Here is a 16,574-nt window from a genome sequence, read left to right on the forward strand (position 1 = left end):
TCTCCTGCCATCCATCTCCATCCTCTGACGAACAGAGGCTAGGGACACCATTCTTACCCATCCTAGCTAATAGCCATTTATGGACTTAGCCACCATGAATTTATCCAGTTCCCTTTTAAACATTGTTATAGTCCTAGCCTTCACAACCTCCTCAGGCAAGGAGTTCCACAAGTTGACTGTGCGCTGCGTGAAGAAGAACTTCCTTTTATTTGTTTTAAACCTGCTGCCTATTAATTTTATTTGGTGACCCCTAGTTCTTGTATTATGGGAATAAGTAAATAACTTTTCCTTATCCACTTTCTCAACATCACTCATGATTTTATATACCTCTATCATATCCCCCCCTTAGTCTCCTCTTTTCCAAGCTGAAGAGTCCTAGCCTCTTTAATCTTTCCTCGTATGGGACCCTCTCCAAACCCCTAATCATTTTAGTTGCCCTTTTCTGAACCTTTTCTAGTGCTAGAATAAATTTTGAGGTGAGGAGACCACATCTGTACACAGTATTCAAGATGTGGGCGTACCATGGATTTATATAAGGGCAATAATATATTCTCAGTCTTATTCTCTATCCCCTTTTTAATGATTCCTAACATCCTGTTTGCTTTTTTGACCGCCTCTGCACACTGCATGGACATCTTCAGAGAACTATCCACGATGACTCCAAGATCTTTTTCCTGACTCCTTGTAGCTAAATTAGCCCCCATCATGTTGTATGTATAGTTGGGGTTATTTTTTCCAATGTGCATTACTTTACATTTATCCACATTAAATTTCATTTGCCATTTTGTTGCCCAATCACTTAGTTTTGTGAGATCTTTTTGAAGTTTTTCACAATCTGCTTTGGTCTTAACTATCTTGAGTAGTTTAGTATCATCTGCAAACTTTGCCACCTCACTGTTTACCCCTTTCTCCAGATCATTTATGAATAAATTGAATCGGATTGGTCCTAGGACTGACCCTTGGGGAACACCACTAGTTACCCCTCTCCATTCTGAGAATTTACCATTAATTCCTACCCTTTGTTCCCTGTCCTTTAACCAGTTCTCAATCCATGAAAGGACTTTCCCTTTTATCCCATGACAGCTTAATTTACGTAAGAGCCTTTGGTGAGGGACCTTGTCAAAGGCTTTCTGGAAATCTAAGTACACTATGTCTACTGGATCCCCCTTGTCCACATGTTTGCTGACCCCTTCAAAGAACTCTAATAGATTAGTAAGACACGATTTCCCTTTACAGAAACCACGTTGACTATTGCTCAACAGTTTGTGTTTTTCTATGTATCTGACAATTTTATTTTTAACTATTGTTTCGACTAATTTGCCCAGTACCGACGTTAGACTTATCGGTCTGTAATTGCCGGGATCACCTCTAGAGCCCTTTTTAAATATTAGCGTTACATTAGCTAACTTCCAGTCATTGGGTACCGAAACCGATTTAAAGGACAGGTTACAAACCTTAGTTAATAGTTCCGCAACTTCACATTTGAGTTCTTTCAGAACTCTTGGGTGAATGCCATCTGGTCCCGGTGACTTGTTAATGTTGAGTTTATCAATTAATTCCAAAACCTCCTGTAGTGACACTTCAATCTGTGACAATTCCTCAGATTTGTCACCTACAAAAGTCGGCTCAGGTTTGGGAATCTCCCTAACATCCTCAGCCGTGAAGACTGAAGCAAAGAATCCATTTAGTTTCTCCGCAATGACTTTATCATATGAGGATTAGAGGTGTTTGTGAGAGAGAACATCCAGCATTACTTTCAACCAGTGAGAATGAGCCAGGCCGTAATCTTACTCCTGGCCTGAGGAATGGGCAACTGACGGGCTGACACCTCCTCCAGGTACTCCCCTGGGACCACAGCAGGGCTTCCCCCGCAGCAGCTAGCACCAGGCCTGGCCCCAGCAAGGTGTGGTACCAGGCCAGGCTCCCTGCAGAGCCCCAGCAACAGCACAGTGACACCCCTCTGCACCAGCACAACAGGCCCCGACTCTCACAGGGGTCACATCACAGCCAGACCCTGTGGGGCAGCGTGTGGAGCCAGCAGCCTGCCCTGCTCAGAGCCCAGGGAGGGATGGACACAGGGCACAAGACAGCTGGACAGGGGGATGCTGAGCCTGGACTGATAGACACAGTCCTGACAATGGTCTATGACCTGGCCTGTTGGTCTGTCACCCTCCAGCAGCAGTGGGGCTGGTCCCTGAAACAGGCTGTGGGCAGCTCCTGCCTGTCTGATGGATGGCAGGAGAGAGATCACTTGATCATTGCCTGTTAGGTTCAAGCCCTCTGGGGCACCTGCCATTGGCCACTGTCGGTAGACAGATACTGGGCTAGATGGACCTTTGGTCTGACCCGGTACGGCCTTTCTTATGTCTGTCCGGTGAAGCCCACACCCAATCAGTGTGTGGCAGAGGGGCGATGCCCCCTGCCAGCACACCTTGGGGGGCTGGGGCCAGTGCTGACAGCAGCACGCAGTAGGCTGCCATTAGTTCATGGAGACATTTGCCCAGGAGGGTTGTGCCTAGGGGCAGATAACAGCAATGGGGGTGGGGACCCAGCTCATGCCAGCCTGGCACCCACTATTAAAACACCCATTGGCACCAGAGCAGAGCCCCCCAGGGGCAGAGGATCCAGGGGGCTAAGCCATCCACCCTCCCAGCCACTGCCATCCTGCCCCCCACTCTGGGCAGGCCTGGGTGCTACCAGACCGCAACAGATTCTAGACAGGCCCTGAGACATCACCCCTACAGGACACTCTGAATGTGTCCTGGGGCAGAGCCCCCTCCCCTCCTGCTGGGACAGCCAAAGCCCCCCTACCCCCTCCATGCCTGACCCAGAGCAGAGCCCACCCCTCCCACCAGCAGGGGTCAGGCCCACAGGAGCAATCCCTACCCAGCACGTCCCTGCAGCTGTGCCTAGGCAAGAGCTGCAGGAGACAGGACCAGAGCTGGGGTGAGCGACCCGAGGGCTGGAGCCGCCCCCATGGATCCCCATCTGCCAGCAGCAACCTGAGCTCTTCCCTGCTTCCCTGGGCAGTGTGGCCTGCTTGCCTGCCCCTAGAGCTTTTCCTATAGGTTTTAGGGTAGGTCCACACTACCCGCCGCATCGGCGGGTAGCGATCGCTCTATCGGGGATCGATTTATCGCATCTCGTCTAGACGCGATACATCGATCCCCAAACGCGCTCCCCGCCGACTCCGGAACTCCACCAGAGCAAGAGGCGGAAGCGGAGTCGACAGGGGAGCGGCGGCCGTCGATCCCGCGCCGTGAGGACGTGAAGTAAATCGATCTAAGATATGTCAACTTCAAATACGCTATTCACGTAGCTGAAGTTGCGTATCTTAGATCGATCCCCCCCCAGTGTAGACCAGGCCTTATTTTCTTATGGTTTTAATTATTTGTTTTATTATAATAGGCTTCTATTAAAGTAGTTTGGCTGTAATGCAAGGGACCTGCAGGCCACATCCTGCACGTTGAGCTAAGGCAAAGTTAGCATACATACGCCTGGGACCTTTCACCTAGATAAATAGTACCAAGTTAAAGCATAAGGTCCATACATGGCTGCGACCTTTAACATAGATAAAGAATGTGTTGAAGGAGGTTGGCAGAGGGAGCTTTCCTAACTTCACGCTCTCGCTAAACAGGTGCACCGCAAGGAAAGAACCAAAATAACTGGGAGGGCAAAAGTAACAACTAAAAATAATCTAACGTCATTAATATGTACAAACATACCAGCCTATGGAGTAAGTTACCCCAACACTTCGCTGGGTAAGAAAAGTAGGTTTAAAGAGAGAAAGGATCAAGCACCCATGCCCTATAAAGGGGGTAACCACCATGCCAAGGAAGTGTCTAGGCTTCTAAGCTTTTTCTGAACTTGCTTTCTAAATTTTCTAAGCGCCAAGCTTCTTTATTTTAAATCAGTCAATTCGTCTGTAAGTTCTTAATGTTAAGTTTGAAGTCAGTTCACTAAAACTCTAAGGTAGAAGAAGCTAGAGCTAAGAGTTACTGAAGCTAAGCTCTGCACCTCCCATTCAAGAATTAAGAAACCTGAACCTAATCTGGGTTAGGGTTAGGGTAGGGTTAGGGCAGTATAAAATACCATATGCATCTTTAATAGTACTGCATTTGTCATTCTAATTATTTAACCATTTAATTACCATTATTCCATTTATCTCAATAACTATCTTGTCTTACCCCCGAGGGTCCTTTGCAAACTGTGTAGCCTGATTCTGAAACAAAAACCCCTATTATCTTCTAGTCAGTTTAATTGGCAAACCTATAACCAATATTGGCCAAATTAATATTAACCTCCTAAAAATCAGGCAACAGCAGGGCGCCAGGCCCCCTGCCTGCAGCTGGCAACAGCTGAGCAGAGCCCAGCCCCTCCCTCTACATCCCAGGCAGCTCCTCAGCCAAGAACTGCTCCAGCGGCAGCTGCACGGCCCCATGAGCTGCCAGCACCCTACCCCTCCCCAAGAGGGCCCAGGGCTGGAGGGCTAAGGGAATCCAGAACCACTGCTCCTGCCCCCGCCCCCCCCAAAAAAGGGGGATGAGGCTGAACGAGCAGCAAGTTTATTGACAGTCCAGTGAGAAGCCAGGCCCAGTGCCAGGCCCAGGCATGGCCCCCGACCCCCGCCCCAGTGTCCTTCAGATGCAGCCCCCAGCCAGCCAGTCCTGGGGAGCAGCACAGACAGCTATGGCCAGGGAGGCGAAGGCAGATGCCAAGCCAGCGCTCAGGCAGGGCCCTGCAGGCCAGCGGCACAGAGCATGGCTGCCAGGGACGCTGCTCGGGGCACTGCCTGACCCAGCTGGCTCCATGAACAGCATGGCCAGGGCTGCGTCAGGCTCAAGGCCTTGTGCACCCACATGGGGGTGGGGGGGAGGCGAGTCCCTTCGCAGGCAAATCGCAAAGGGCTCCTCCGTTGGAAAAGGGGTGCAGAGACTTGGCACCGCTCCAGCAGTGTGCCAGGCCTCGTGCCACCAGCGCATGCGTCACAGCTTCGTAGGGCAGGGACCCTGACCTGCAGCTGCTCAGGACTGGCAAGGGTCAGCCCGGTCCCACACTGCCAGCACTGTTCAGCAGATCTGGGAAGAGCTCCCCTGCCCAGGCCTTGCTCAGGTCCCTCCACACAGGGCAGCTGTGAGCCTTCCCCACATGCCCAGGGCAGCACTGGTACACAGACCACGAGCTCGCCATGACCCCATTAGCCCGCTCAGGGGTCTCTGTACACCACTAGACCCCTCCCACGTTCTGCACAGGGGATGATTCAGTCCAAAGACTCCATATTGGCTCACACCCAAGAGGTGCTAAGCACTGTTCCCAGGGCGCTGCAGCTTCTCCAGACTGAGGCATCCGGAGGCAGCACAGAGAACCCCATCCACAGCACCACACGCCTGTCAGCATCGATGATCTGCTCCAACAGCTTCTGTGACGCTCTGAAACCCCTGCGCCCTAAGCCAAGAACAAACAGCTGTGAGCACTTCCACAAGGCCCAGTCCCGAGCTCCCGCCCCCTATCCCAGGAACAGGTCCCCCCTATGCTCTGGTCTCTGTCCTGCCCTAAACCCAGCACAGAGAATAGCGCCGCTTGCAGCACAAGCCCGCTGGACCCATGGGGCCATGGACATGGGGCTTGCAGCATCCCAAGGCATGGGGCCTGCAGGACGTTGGCCATGGCAACAGCCAGTGAGAGCCCTCACCGGGCCTGGTGCTTGTCGGCCTGAGGCCCTTCAGACCCAGCAGCTCCCACACCACTGGGAACACTGAGGCACGGAGCCATGGGTGTGACGGGGGCCCACTCCCTCGTACACAGAGCACCGCTGGGCAGCAGCCCAGCCCAGCCCCTCACTCACCTCAGCAGCACCTCCAGTTCCCGTTTCACCACCCCCACTACAGGGGGCCCCTGGTAGGCTAGCGCCGTGTACATCTGCACCAGGGAGGCCCCAGCCCGGATCTTCTCCAGTGCGTCCTGCCCGCTGCTCACCCCGCCCACGCCGATGATGGGCACCTTCCCTAGGAGCAAGGAGGGACATTAGAGGCGGATGGAGCACCTGGCCTGGGGTGGGCGGAGCGCCTGACGCGGCTCTGCCCGGTGGGGCGGCAGCACCACGTTACCTTGGGTGAGGGCGTACATCTCGCTGACCGTCTGCGTGGAGAGTGCTCGCAGGGGCCGCCCGCTGAGGCCGCCAGGCTCCATGCGCAGGGTGCCCCGCAGGCTGCTGGGACGGCTGGTGGTGGTGTTGGTGATGACCAGCCCATCCACACCTAGCTGAGACACCGAGGGCACATGATGGCAGCAGAGCTCCAGGCCCCCTGCCACCCTCACGGGGGCACCAGAGCTAGCAGGGAGCGAGCAGCAGAAGCCTGCTGGCGACCGGCTGCCCGAGCAGCCTGGCGCAGCAGCCATCCCCGGCAGTCAGAGCCAGCGGCTCCTGGGTGCAGCTGGTCAGGATTGACACACGGCCCCATTGATCTCCCGCCCTCTGGCCAAAGCCATTTGACTGCAGTCTGCTCCGTGCCCCAAGCTGGAGCTCCTGGCTGGGACGCCCTCCCCTTGTTCAGCCTGCACTTCTCCTGTCCCAGCCCCTTTCCCCTAGTGCCTCCCCCACGCTCCAGGCCTTCCTGGGGCTACCACTCCCCCCCTTCCCTTCACTCTCCCCTGGGCTCCCCAGTCTGCCCTCCTCCCTTGGGTACTGTGAGGCCTGCACTGGCACAGCGGGAGCCTCCCCAGAGGGACCTGCCCCCTACCTCGGTCACCACATTGGCTATGTCCTGCTTGTCCTGGGCAGTCAGGTCAGGGGCAATCTTCACCAGCACGGCCGGCTTGCACTCACACCTCAGGGCATCCCTCTCCTCCAGCACCTGCAGGGATGACACCAAGGCCAGAAGATGCTGCAGTGCGGGACATGCCAAGGGAGACGCCCACAGAGCCCCAGCAGTCACCCTGCAGCCTGCCCCCTGCCCTGGTGTTACGAAGGCCTGATGAGCCAGGTGGGGTGGCAAGGTCCGCGCCCAGGGAGGAAACGGAGGGGGTAGATCAGAGCAGCACAGGGAGGTCTCTGGGGAGCAGGGGCCTCCCCAGAACAATCCCAAAGGCACAGCCGGAATGGGGGCAGGGCAGACACACAGACAATGCTGCTGCCCAAGGCTCAGCAACGAGGACGCACAAGGGAGCAGAGCATGGGCAGCTCACAGCAGTTGGTTTGTGGGGGGCGGCGCCTGGCATGAATCCCCTCCTTGAGGCCACAGCACAGCCCGCCATGCCTTCCAAAGTGAGACACCCAGCCCCCCACTGAGTCCCAGCTTCCTGCCCATCTGCTGCTCTGCAGGGCTCCACCCCATCCCCCAGTCCCAGGAAACAGCCACCTCCAGCTCAGAGAAGTGCTGCGAGAAAGAGCTGGCAGCTAGGCAGCACCAGCCGGAGCAGCAAGGGGAGCACCCGGCCCCTAAAGACACCAGGGGTAGGTGCCACTGGCTGGCCTGGGACAGTTACCCACCTTGGCCAGCAGGCGGCGCAGCTCGGCTTTGCCCTGCAGGTCCCGCAGCCCCAGCGTGTTTGGACTGGACACGTTCACCACCAGGTAGTCGGCCAGCGGGCCCAGCATCCGGACCCCATCCACGTAATCTGCCGCAGCATCTGCCGAGCCCTTGTTCTTACCCAGGTTTATGCCGAGGGGCATCCCAGCTGGAACACACGCGTCCCACTCAGAGAGGCAGGAGGGCCGGCCTTCCCGCCTGTCCGCAACCCCAACCAGGCCACCCCAGAGACGGCACCATGGCTGGAAGTACGTGCTCCACTAGCTGCTGCTGGACCAACCCCAGGATGCACCGGGCCCAGGCTGGGCGCCGGGCATGCAGCTGTGCTGGGCCAGACTAGACGGCGAGTCCAAACGCTGGCAGCTGCTCTGCACGGATGCCAACGCCATGGTTAGCCGAGGGTGGTCATGCTGGTGCCAGACCAATGGCAGAGACTTCCCTGCACTCACCAGGCCCAAAGCACTACCCCATCCCTGATGCACAGGGGTCCCAGCGCCCGCCCCCTGCTGGGGAGCGCAGGAATTGCTGTAGCAGGTCACACACCCACACGGGGCTAGCGAGGGTCCCCAACCCCCTCCAAAAGCAGGTAGTAGTGGCCAGTGCTGAAGGAGTGGGCCTCTCAGGATGGGCAGTTACGGAGTGGCCTGCTATGAAATGGCAAAGCTCTACCGAGCCCTGGCCTGTTGGCTCATGCCCTGAAGCAGGGCCAGCCACCACCCTTATGGCCTTCCTCATTATCCCAACATCAATCCTCTTCTGAATCTCATCACACCCTTGGCCTCAGCGCTATCTTGTGACAGTGAGTTCCATGGGCTAACAACTGACTGCTACAGCACTCTCCCTTGTAACCTGGTTAAGGATCTCCATGATAGCAAGGAGCTTTACCTTCGGTGAGCTGGAGCTGCGCTCCCTGCCGGGCCCGAAGCCTACGCTCCATGGCGGCATGTCCATGGCTGTTAAAGCCGTATCTGCAAGGGAACAAGGAGAGGTGTCAGCGAGCAGCATAGAGCTGGGCTGGAATCTCCACAAGACACTTACCAAGAGGGGGAAGCTGCAGCTCCGAGCCCTCCAGGGCTCAGCCCAGCAAGAGATACAGGATGGAAACAGATGCCTTTGCTCACTGCCCCCACAGGCCACCTGCCCCTCCCACCTCACCCACAGCCAAGGCCCACCGGCTTGCCCAACTCCCAGTCCCCTCCCAGCCTCGGCTCTCACCTCACCGGCTCTTTTGCAGGTCAATGGAGGTGGGGAAGGGAGAAAATGCCCCCCCCCACACACACCCCGGCAGCACCTAGAGGCAAACATGAGATTCCCTCCCTCCCCCCGTAACAGCAGCCTCTGACCCCTGCCTACCTGTTAATGACAGCCTGGTCCTCTGGCAGCCGGAAGACCCGAGGTTTGGGGTTCCCTTCCTGAGGCTGTGGGGTGACACTCCCCACTTCCACGAAGCCAAATCCCAGCTTGAAGAGCCCATCCACGGCTTCCCCGTGCTTGTCAAAGCCGGCTGCCAGGCCCACCGGGTTCCGGAACCTCCGTCCCAGGACGCACACCTCCTGGGAGAGCAAGCGAGGCCTCATGACTGCCCCCACAGCACACAGTGACTGGCCCAGGGCCCAGCTGAGGGCCAGTCTTGAGAGCAGCCCACACAGCCCGCAGGAGAACATGGGTCCCTCTCTCACTTGGTCTAGCCCAGCTTCCCGCAGGCTGCCTGGGCCCTTCCCCGCACAGGCAGAGCCCCACAACAGCCAGCCCCCTCCCCCACGGAGACTGGCTCCAGCCCCAGCCCCCGGGGGTGCAGCTGGCACAGCAGGGGCAGCTCAGCTCCCAGGGACATCACCTTCCCCCAGAGCCACTGGGGCATCTCACCAGCTCCCATGAGGGGTGGGTTCCGGGGCCAGGTGCACGCCCGACATATCCCACCCACCAAGCGTCAGGGCTGCCGCCGCCCGGTGGGCGCAGCCCATGTAGACGGGGCAGATCGTGTCCCGCGCAGCCCGCGGGAGGGGACGCACCAGCATGGGCGAGTCGCGCTGCGCCACGCGGGGCAGGACCCCCAGGCTGAGCAGGCGGATGGCGAGCACGTGGGCAGTCTCAGGCCCCAGCAGCCGCTGCAGCCCCGGCATCAGGCGCTCGGCGTAGAACCGCTCCTCACCCGCGGCCACCAGGTACGCGGCGCAGAGAAGGCCGCCCCCGCCCAGCACTGCCATGGCCTCCCGGAGACGCCGCTGCAAAGCAAGAGCTGTCAGTTACCTCCCCCCAGAGTGCGCCCCCTTTCCTCACCCTGAATGCCCCTCCCCCCAGAGTGCCCCCTCCCCAGAGTGCCCCTCCCTTTCCTCACCCTGAATGCCCCCACCCCCAGAGTGCCCCTCCTTTCCTCACCCTGAATGCCCCCTCCCCAGAGTGCCCCCTCCTTTCCTCACCCTGAATGCCCCCTCCCCAGAGTGCCCCCTCCCCTTCCCCAGAGTGCCCCTCCTTCCCCCAGAGTGCCCCCTCCTTTCCTCACCCCCAAGTGCCCCCCCTCCTTTCCTCACCCTGAATGCCCCTCCCCCAGAGTGCCCCCTCCTTTACTCACCCTGAATGCCCCTCCCCAGAGTGCCCCCTCCTTTCCTCACCCCCAGTGCCCCCTCCTTTCCTCACCCTGAATGCCCCTCCCCAGAGTGCCCCATTCCCTTCCCTCTCCCCAGAGTGCGCCCCCTCCCCTTCCCCCAGAGTGCCCCCTTTCCTCACCCCGAGTGCCCCCTCCCCATTTCCTCCCCCAACTGCCCCCTCCGTTCCCAGAGCCCCCACCCGCAGAGGCGGTGCCGCCATCCCGCGCGCCGGACACACAGAGGGCACGAGACCGCCGTCACTTCCGGAGCCCTCTGATAGGCTGAGCGCCCAGCCAATCGCGGCCAAGACCGAGGGCGGGGCCCCGCCGCGACAGAGCCTGTGAGCACGCGGGACAGAACCCAGGCGTCCGGGCCCCGCCCACTCCCCACCAGACCCCGCCCCCAGAGCCGGGACAGAACCCAGGCGTCCGGGCTCTCAGTCCTGCCCCTCCCCCTCCCAGAGCCGGGACAGAACCCAGGCGTCCGGGCCCCGCCCCCTCCCCCCCAGACCCCGCCCCCCGAGCCGGGACAGAACCCAGGCGTCCGGGCCCCGCCCCCTCCCCACCAGACCCCGCCCCCAGAGCCGGGACAGAACCCAGGCGTCCGGGCCCCGCCCTCCCCACCAGACCCCGCCCCAGAGCCGGGACAGAACCCAGGCCCCGGGCCCCGCCCTCCCCACCAGACCCCGCCCCAGAGCCGGGACAGAACCCAGGCGTCCGGGCCCCGCCCCTCCCCACCAGACCCCGCCCCAGAGCCGGGACAGAACCCAGGCGTCCGGGCCCCGCCCCCTCCCCACCAGACCCCGCCCCCAGAGCCGGGACAGAACCCAGGCCGCCGGGCTCTCAGTCCTGTCCTAGCCTGCAGGCAGCATCACAGAAGGGAGCACCAGGGAGAGCCGGGCTGTGGCCACGCCTGCATGTGGATATTCACAGGGTGCACTGGGGCACAGAAAACCCCTGCAGGCTCAGGCCCCTGCCCATTCTCCAGCCATGCCAGTCCTGGCTGCTTCTTCACTGGTGCGCACGAGGCTGGAGGAGATGCCGTCTCAGGATCTTACACCCCGGTGCCCTCCCCTCTCTCTCCATGTGAATCTGCCCCCAGGAGAAACTGTACATCTCTGGCCTGCTTAATTCTGTCTGTTGCTCATGGCTTGGCATTTGACTGAAACTCGCCAAGCATCTGAGCTGCCCCATTGTCTAGGGATGGTGCATGGAGGAGGGTGAGATTCAGGCCAGAGGAGACAGGTTGCTGGAGTGCCAGGTTCCCCGGGGGTCCCTTTCTGTCTCAGGATGGCTACCTGCCAGCCACATCTCTAGGCGCTGCTGATGAGTCTCCACGGGTGCCTGGCGAGAGATAGCGTGGGCATGGCAGGGAGCCTGGTGTGGGGCTCACACCCCTCAGCATCGACACTGCCAGGGTTTGGCTCCAGGCTGGCGGGGCTGGGTGGGGAAGGGGAAGCTGAAGAGATTGTCACCCCAGGTTACAGGCAAGGAGTTAAATGATCTACCATCAGCACGATCTTCACACTAAGCCACTGCAAGAAGCCTCAAGAAGGAGGAAAACCTGTTTCTATGGCTTTCCTGGAGCTCACAAAGGGCTTTGTCCTGCTGAACAGAAGGAGGCTTTTTCAACTGCTCAAGAGAACTGGCCCCCCCAGTCCTCCTCAATCTGGTTCAAGCCTTCCATACAGGCTGCAGTCCAGTATGATGGTGGTCAGTCTGGCAGCTCTGAAATCCATAGTGGTGTCAAACAGGGCTGTGTTTTGGCACCAACACTCTTCAGTATAGTCTTCTCTCTGCTGCTTTGTCAAACTCTCTCTCCTCTAGTATAAAAGGTGTCCATCTTCATATGAGATCAGCTGGAAAACCGTTCCTCATTGCACGTCTGAGAGCACAAGGCGAAGTTAAACGCCTGCAGATGGAAGAGCGTCTTTTTGCCAGTGCCGCAGCACTCATCGCATGTAGCGAAGAGGAGCTCCAGGCGCAGCTTTGCGCTAGCTTGGACTAGCCGTCGGTCTGAAGAAGACAATGATTATGGCACAAGGCGCATTGGCTGCACCAGAGGTTTCAGCAGCTAACACCAAGTTCAAAGTTGTGCACAAGTTCTGCTATCTAGGGTCAACTGCACTGGATAATTAATCTCTAGATGACGAGGTTAAGCCTTGCATCAGAAAGGTGTCTAACACGTTTGGCCAACTGACCAAGCACATGTGGGACAACAGGAAACTAACATTTCATTTTCCCTCTCAGGCCTTTGAAAGACACCTCCACAAGTTCTCTTGGGTGCAATATTACCCCTACCCAAGACCAGTTATTATCCCACATAATGTAAATAGTCCTTGAAAGCCCCGAAACCAGGCCATTTATCCCACGCCCAGTGCACACAGTCCATAAATGTTGCAAAGTCCAACAACACAGCTCATCCCCTAGGTCCAGCGGCTCCTGCCACGCCCGGGCTCACTTTCAGTCCCTGCCTGCTGTCACACCACAACCGCCACCCCAGCCCTCCCATCTGGAGTCCTTCCCAGGCTTCTTCCTGGCTTCCACGCCTCTGCCTGGGGAGGGTCAGCGGGCTAGCCCCTGCTGGGCTCCTAGGCCTCAGCTGTCCCCGGGGAACTCCGTTCAGGAACCTCCTCCCCGATCACAGCTGCCTTCCTGCCATTGATTAGTCCCCGATGCTCTCCCACACTCCTGGGACTGGACCCAATTCACTTCGAGGGGCCTGTCGCACTGTGACAAGCTCCGGAACCAGTGGGGCCTCCACCCAGAGCCAGGCTGGGGCAGGGCTACCACATAGCCAAAGGGGGTTGCACTGTGATCTGATAAACTCAGTGTGCGGGGGGAGAGGGACAGCGGATTGGAACAGCATGTCTGGGCGTGAGGGAAGCAGCAAGAGACAGAAACAGACACGGAAGGAGCAGCAAGCCAAGGATACAGCAGAACAACCACTGGGAGCGTGGCCCTGGGAAAAGCTGAGAGACGGAGCTTTGGGGTTGAGCACTGGATGAAAGAGGGTTGGAATTGTGAGCTAAGAAAATCACTCCTGTAGAGTTCCTCGTCCCAGGAAATGGGATTTTGTACCTTCCTTGTGAATAAACAGCTGCCTCCATCAGCCATTTCTCCTCCTGGCAGAAATGAGCCCAGGCCCCAGGGCTGGCAGACTGCTGCCCCAGGTCAAACTGGGAGCCACATTATGGTGTGGGAGGTGGGAGGGGACTGGGCCGGTCGTTGTGGAGAGGGCGTTTCAGGCTGTGGAAGGAGTCGTGCACACTCAGATGAATGTCGGCTCTTGCAGGTGGGCAGGCAGGTGACAGAGGCTGAGGTCTGGCCTCCATCCCAAGGGGCTGATGGCAATTCTAGCCAGACTCCTCGGGGAGGGGCAGGTTGGACCCTGAGTCTCCAATACTGCCATGCATGTCCCCAGCATCTGCTGTAGTGCTGGACGGCTTGGGGACAGCTGCACTATTCTCTCCCTGGTCCTCAGTGTTTGAGGGGTTAATCTCTCTTGCTCCCTCTTGCAGGGGCTGCTAGGCTTTTCCTAGTGGGCTATGGAGCCTTCTCCGTGTGGATCCAGGAACCCAGCTCCCCATGGTGCGGGGGCACAGGATCCTTCAGGGAAAGGCCATGCCCAGCTGCAGGCTCCTGGTGTCAGTTCCCTGCGCTTTGCAGAATAGCTTTTCCCTCTGCCACTCCCCCCCGCCCCACACACACGTCCTCCCCAGCCCTGCAGCTGCCTTTTATAATCTCTTGCCAGGTGGCCAGTGCTTCCTTTGTTCCAAGAACAAGCTACCCAGCACATGGCATGGGCAAAACCGTAGAGTTCTGTCCATAGGCATGTCCCTGCCGGCCTGGTGGAGTCACAAGGCGTATCTGCCTTTTCTCAATGGGTCAGTTGTAGCTGATGGTCCTTAATGGGCCATCAAGCAGGCTAGGCAGTGATGACACCAAATTGTCTGGGGTGTCACCCAGAAGCATAGCACACGTTTGACATTCAGACAGTATAGAGCCAATACTTATAACTTTAAATACAAAAATGATACATGCACCCAGACCGCATAATCCGAACCAACAAATCGTAACCTTCTAATAGACCCCTTATTTGACCTCCTTTGTACAAGATTTGGTGCCACTATAGGACCTTGGTTGCAACAATGATCTATATGGTCACAGTTCATGTCAATAATGTTACACCAGGACCTAAGTTCCCTCTAAGCTGCGTGGCCACGCAACAGTTTATTAAGCCCAGACTGCCGTGGCTGGGGGAGAGGTGTCTATCCTGCAGGTCCAGCCCCGGAGCTGCCATGGCGGGAAGAGAGAGCTGGGGGAAGTCCTCTCTCCCCACCGTAGCCTCAGGGCAGCCTGCACCCCAAACCATGAGCAGGTGTAACTGTGCTGCCGCAAGCCACTCCCACACCGAGGTGACTCCGCTGGGGGCCACTGGTTTGAACTCACGCCTGGCATAGTCCTGGGGCCAGAGGCCCATAGCCAAGCCCTGAACCTCTAGAAAAGCCAGTCTAGGAGCAGTGCCCACCTGCGCTGAGCCTGGCTGTGCTGGGGAGCCCTGGGGCACACACCGGCCTTTGGGGGGGGCACTCCCATGGCAAGCGGCCCCGCGTGCTGCCCAGCCAGGTTGTGACTCCCTTTTGGGGGTGTGGGTCTGGCTCAAGCTGGCACGTTTACGGCACAGGCAGCTCTGTCCCAGCAAAGCCCAGGAACACGGGGCTCCCCGCATGCCAAGTGGGCACAGCTGCAAGTGCTCCCTGGGCAGAGGTCTGTATTTACACTGAGGATGCTGCATAATTGGCTGAGATGAATCACGCCCGCAGCGTGAAGCTGGCCTCAGTGGGCAGCCCCAGGATCCAAGAGGAGAACCCTGGATTAGCTAAAACGATTCAATAGTCTGGCAGTAACTGTCCCCTTTCCACAGCCTGCTGACTGAGCTCTCGCTGCCCGGCCCCACCTGCAGCCCAGCCCCAGGACCCCCAGACTAGCCCAGTCCTGCCTACAGCCCAGCCCCAATGCCCCTGGCCCAGCCCCAGCCCCAGGAACCCCCAGCCCAGACAGGTCCCAGTGCCCCCAGACTAGCCCAGTCCTGCCTGCAGCCCAGCCCCAATGCCCCCAGCCCAGTCCTGCCTGCAGCCCAGCCCCAGAGACCCCGGCCCAGCCCCAGGGACCCTGAGCCCAGCCCAGTCCTGCCTGCAGCCCAGCCCCAGAGACCCCGGCCCGGCCCCAATGCCCCCGGCCCAGCCCCAGGAACCCCCAGGCCAGACAGGTCCCAGTGCCCCCAGCCCAGTCCTGCCTGCAGCCCAGCCCCAGAGACCCCGGCCCAGCCCCAGGGACCCTGAGCCCAGACAGGTCCCAGTGCCCCCAGCCCAGCCCAGTCCTGCCTGCAGCCCAGCCCCAATGCCCCCAGCCCAGCCCCACGGACCCCCAGCCCAGACAGGTCCCAGTGCCCCCAGCCCAGTCCAGTCCTGCCTGCAGCCCAGCCCCAGAGACCCCAGCCCGGCCCCAATGCCCCCGGCCCGGCCCCAGGGACCCTGAGCCCAGCCCAGTCCTGCCTGCAGCCCTTCTCCAGGGACCCCCAGCCCTGCCTGCAGCCCAGCCCCAGGACCCCCAGCCCTGTCTGCAGCCCAGCCTGTCCCCAATGCCCCCGGCCCATCCCTGCCTGCAGCCTGGCCCCAGGGATCCCCAGCCCAGCCCTAGTTCCAAAAGTGCCCTCCAGTTCTCCCACACTCCCAGCTAGGCAGGCAGCAGGCCCAGCACCCCCAGAGCCAGCGCAGTGTGGGGCTCCCTGATTCTCATTGCAAAGACCTCACTGAGTTCCTAAATCAAGGCTGTGTCTTTCTCAATGAGATGCTTCCAGCTCAGACCCAGGCAGGGGCTCAGTGCTGGCATCCTGGGGGCGTGGGGCACAGCCCCCTTGGCCTTGTCACTCAGGCGGTCAGCCAGAGTGGGCACCACAGTCCCTGTGTGTGAATCTCACATCACGCCATAGAAACGCTGGGCCCATCCTCCTCCCCGCCCCCCTGCACGTTCCCTCTCCAAGGGCAGGCTGCCAGTCCAGCCCCAGCAGGTGTTCAGCTCCCTGTGCCCTGCATGGGAACATTGCATCCTCCACTCTCCTTTGTGTCCCACAGCCATGCTGGGGCCCAGCAATCGCCTCACCCTTCTCTGCAAACAGCCCCCGGTCTCAATGGCGCTGCCTGGGCAGGCAGGTGGGATGCACTCGCCTCTCTCTGTTTGCTCGGCTGCCCCGGGGTGGGAACCCGAGCTGGGCGGGTTTGTTTCAGTGCTCGGCTTGGACCTGGGACAAAAGCACCAGGCTTGTATAAAGGGCAGGACGGGCAGCCGGAGCCACTGGCACCATGCAACTACCATCAGGGATGTGGCTTTGGTTCTGTTTGTCAAGTGTTACTCAAGCTGGGCCTGCCTCGAGGTGCTCCTGGCACCAGCCACGC

At 59.1% G+C, this 16,574-nt stretch overlaps 1 protein-coding gene across 4 annotated transcripts; it reads right to left on the reverse strand.

Annotated features, from left to right (window-relative positions):
• Nucleotides 1-5,058: 5,058 nt before the first annotated feature.
• DHODH (dihydroorotate dehydrogenase (quinone)) lies at nucleotides 5,059-10,414 on the reverse strand. Of its 4 annotated transcripts, none has more exons than XM_039503992.1 (9): nucleotides 10,317-10,414; nucleotides 9,542-9,754; nucleotides 8,883-9,082; nucleotides 8,415-8,497; nucleotides 7,490-7,677; nucleotides 6,741-6,854; nucleotides 6,108-6,261; nucleotides 5,846-6,000; nucleotides 5,059-5,445 (listed from the first exon to the last, which is right to left on the reverse strand). In XM_039503992.1, the coding sequence occupies exons 1-9, from the start codon at nucleotides 10,335-10,337 to the stop codon at nucleotides 5,227-5,229; spliced, it is 1,347 nt and encodes a 448-aa protein (XP_039359926.1). In that variant the 5' UTR covers nucleotides 10,338-10,414; the 3' UTR covers nucleotides 5,059-5,226. The 4 variants fall into 4 exon arrangements, with proteins under 4 accessions (XP_039359926.1, XP_039359928.1, XP_039359927.1 ...); XM_039503994.1 differs by having other exon boundaries at nucleotides 5,243-5,445; nucleotides 6,108-6,257; XM_039503993.1 differs by having other exon boundaries at nucleotides 5,243-5,445; nucleotides 5,846-6,005.
• Nucleotides 10,415-16,574: the final 6,160 nt, after the last annotated feature.

This window comes from Mauremys reevesii, linkage group 16 (genome assembly GCF_016161935.1).
Source record: "Mauremys reevesii isolate NIE-2019 linkage group 16, ASM1616193v1, whole genome shotgun sequence".
Taxonomy (NCBI): domain Eukaryota; kingdom Metazoa; phylum Chordata; order Testudines; family Geoemydidae; genus Mauremys; species Mauremys reevesii.

Coding starts and splice junctions, on each gene's coding strand:
- DHODH (XM_039503992.1), bottom strand. CDS start 10,337: ATGGCGGCACCGCCTCTGCGG. Junction 9,755..10,316: donor TGGCGGCACCGCCTCTGCGG/GTGGGGGCTCTG, acceptor CTTGCTTTGCAG/CGGCGTCTCCGGGAGGCCAT. Junction 7,678..8,414: donor GCAGCTCCAGCTCACCGAAG/GTAAAGCTCCTT, acceptor CGTGTGTTCCAG/CTGGGATGCCCCTCGGCATA.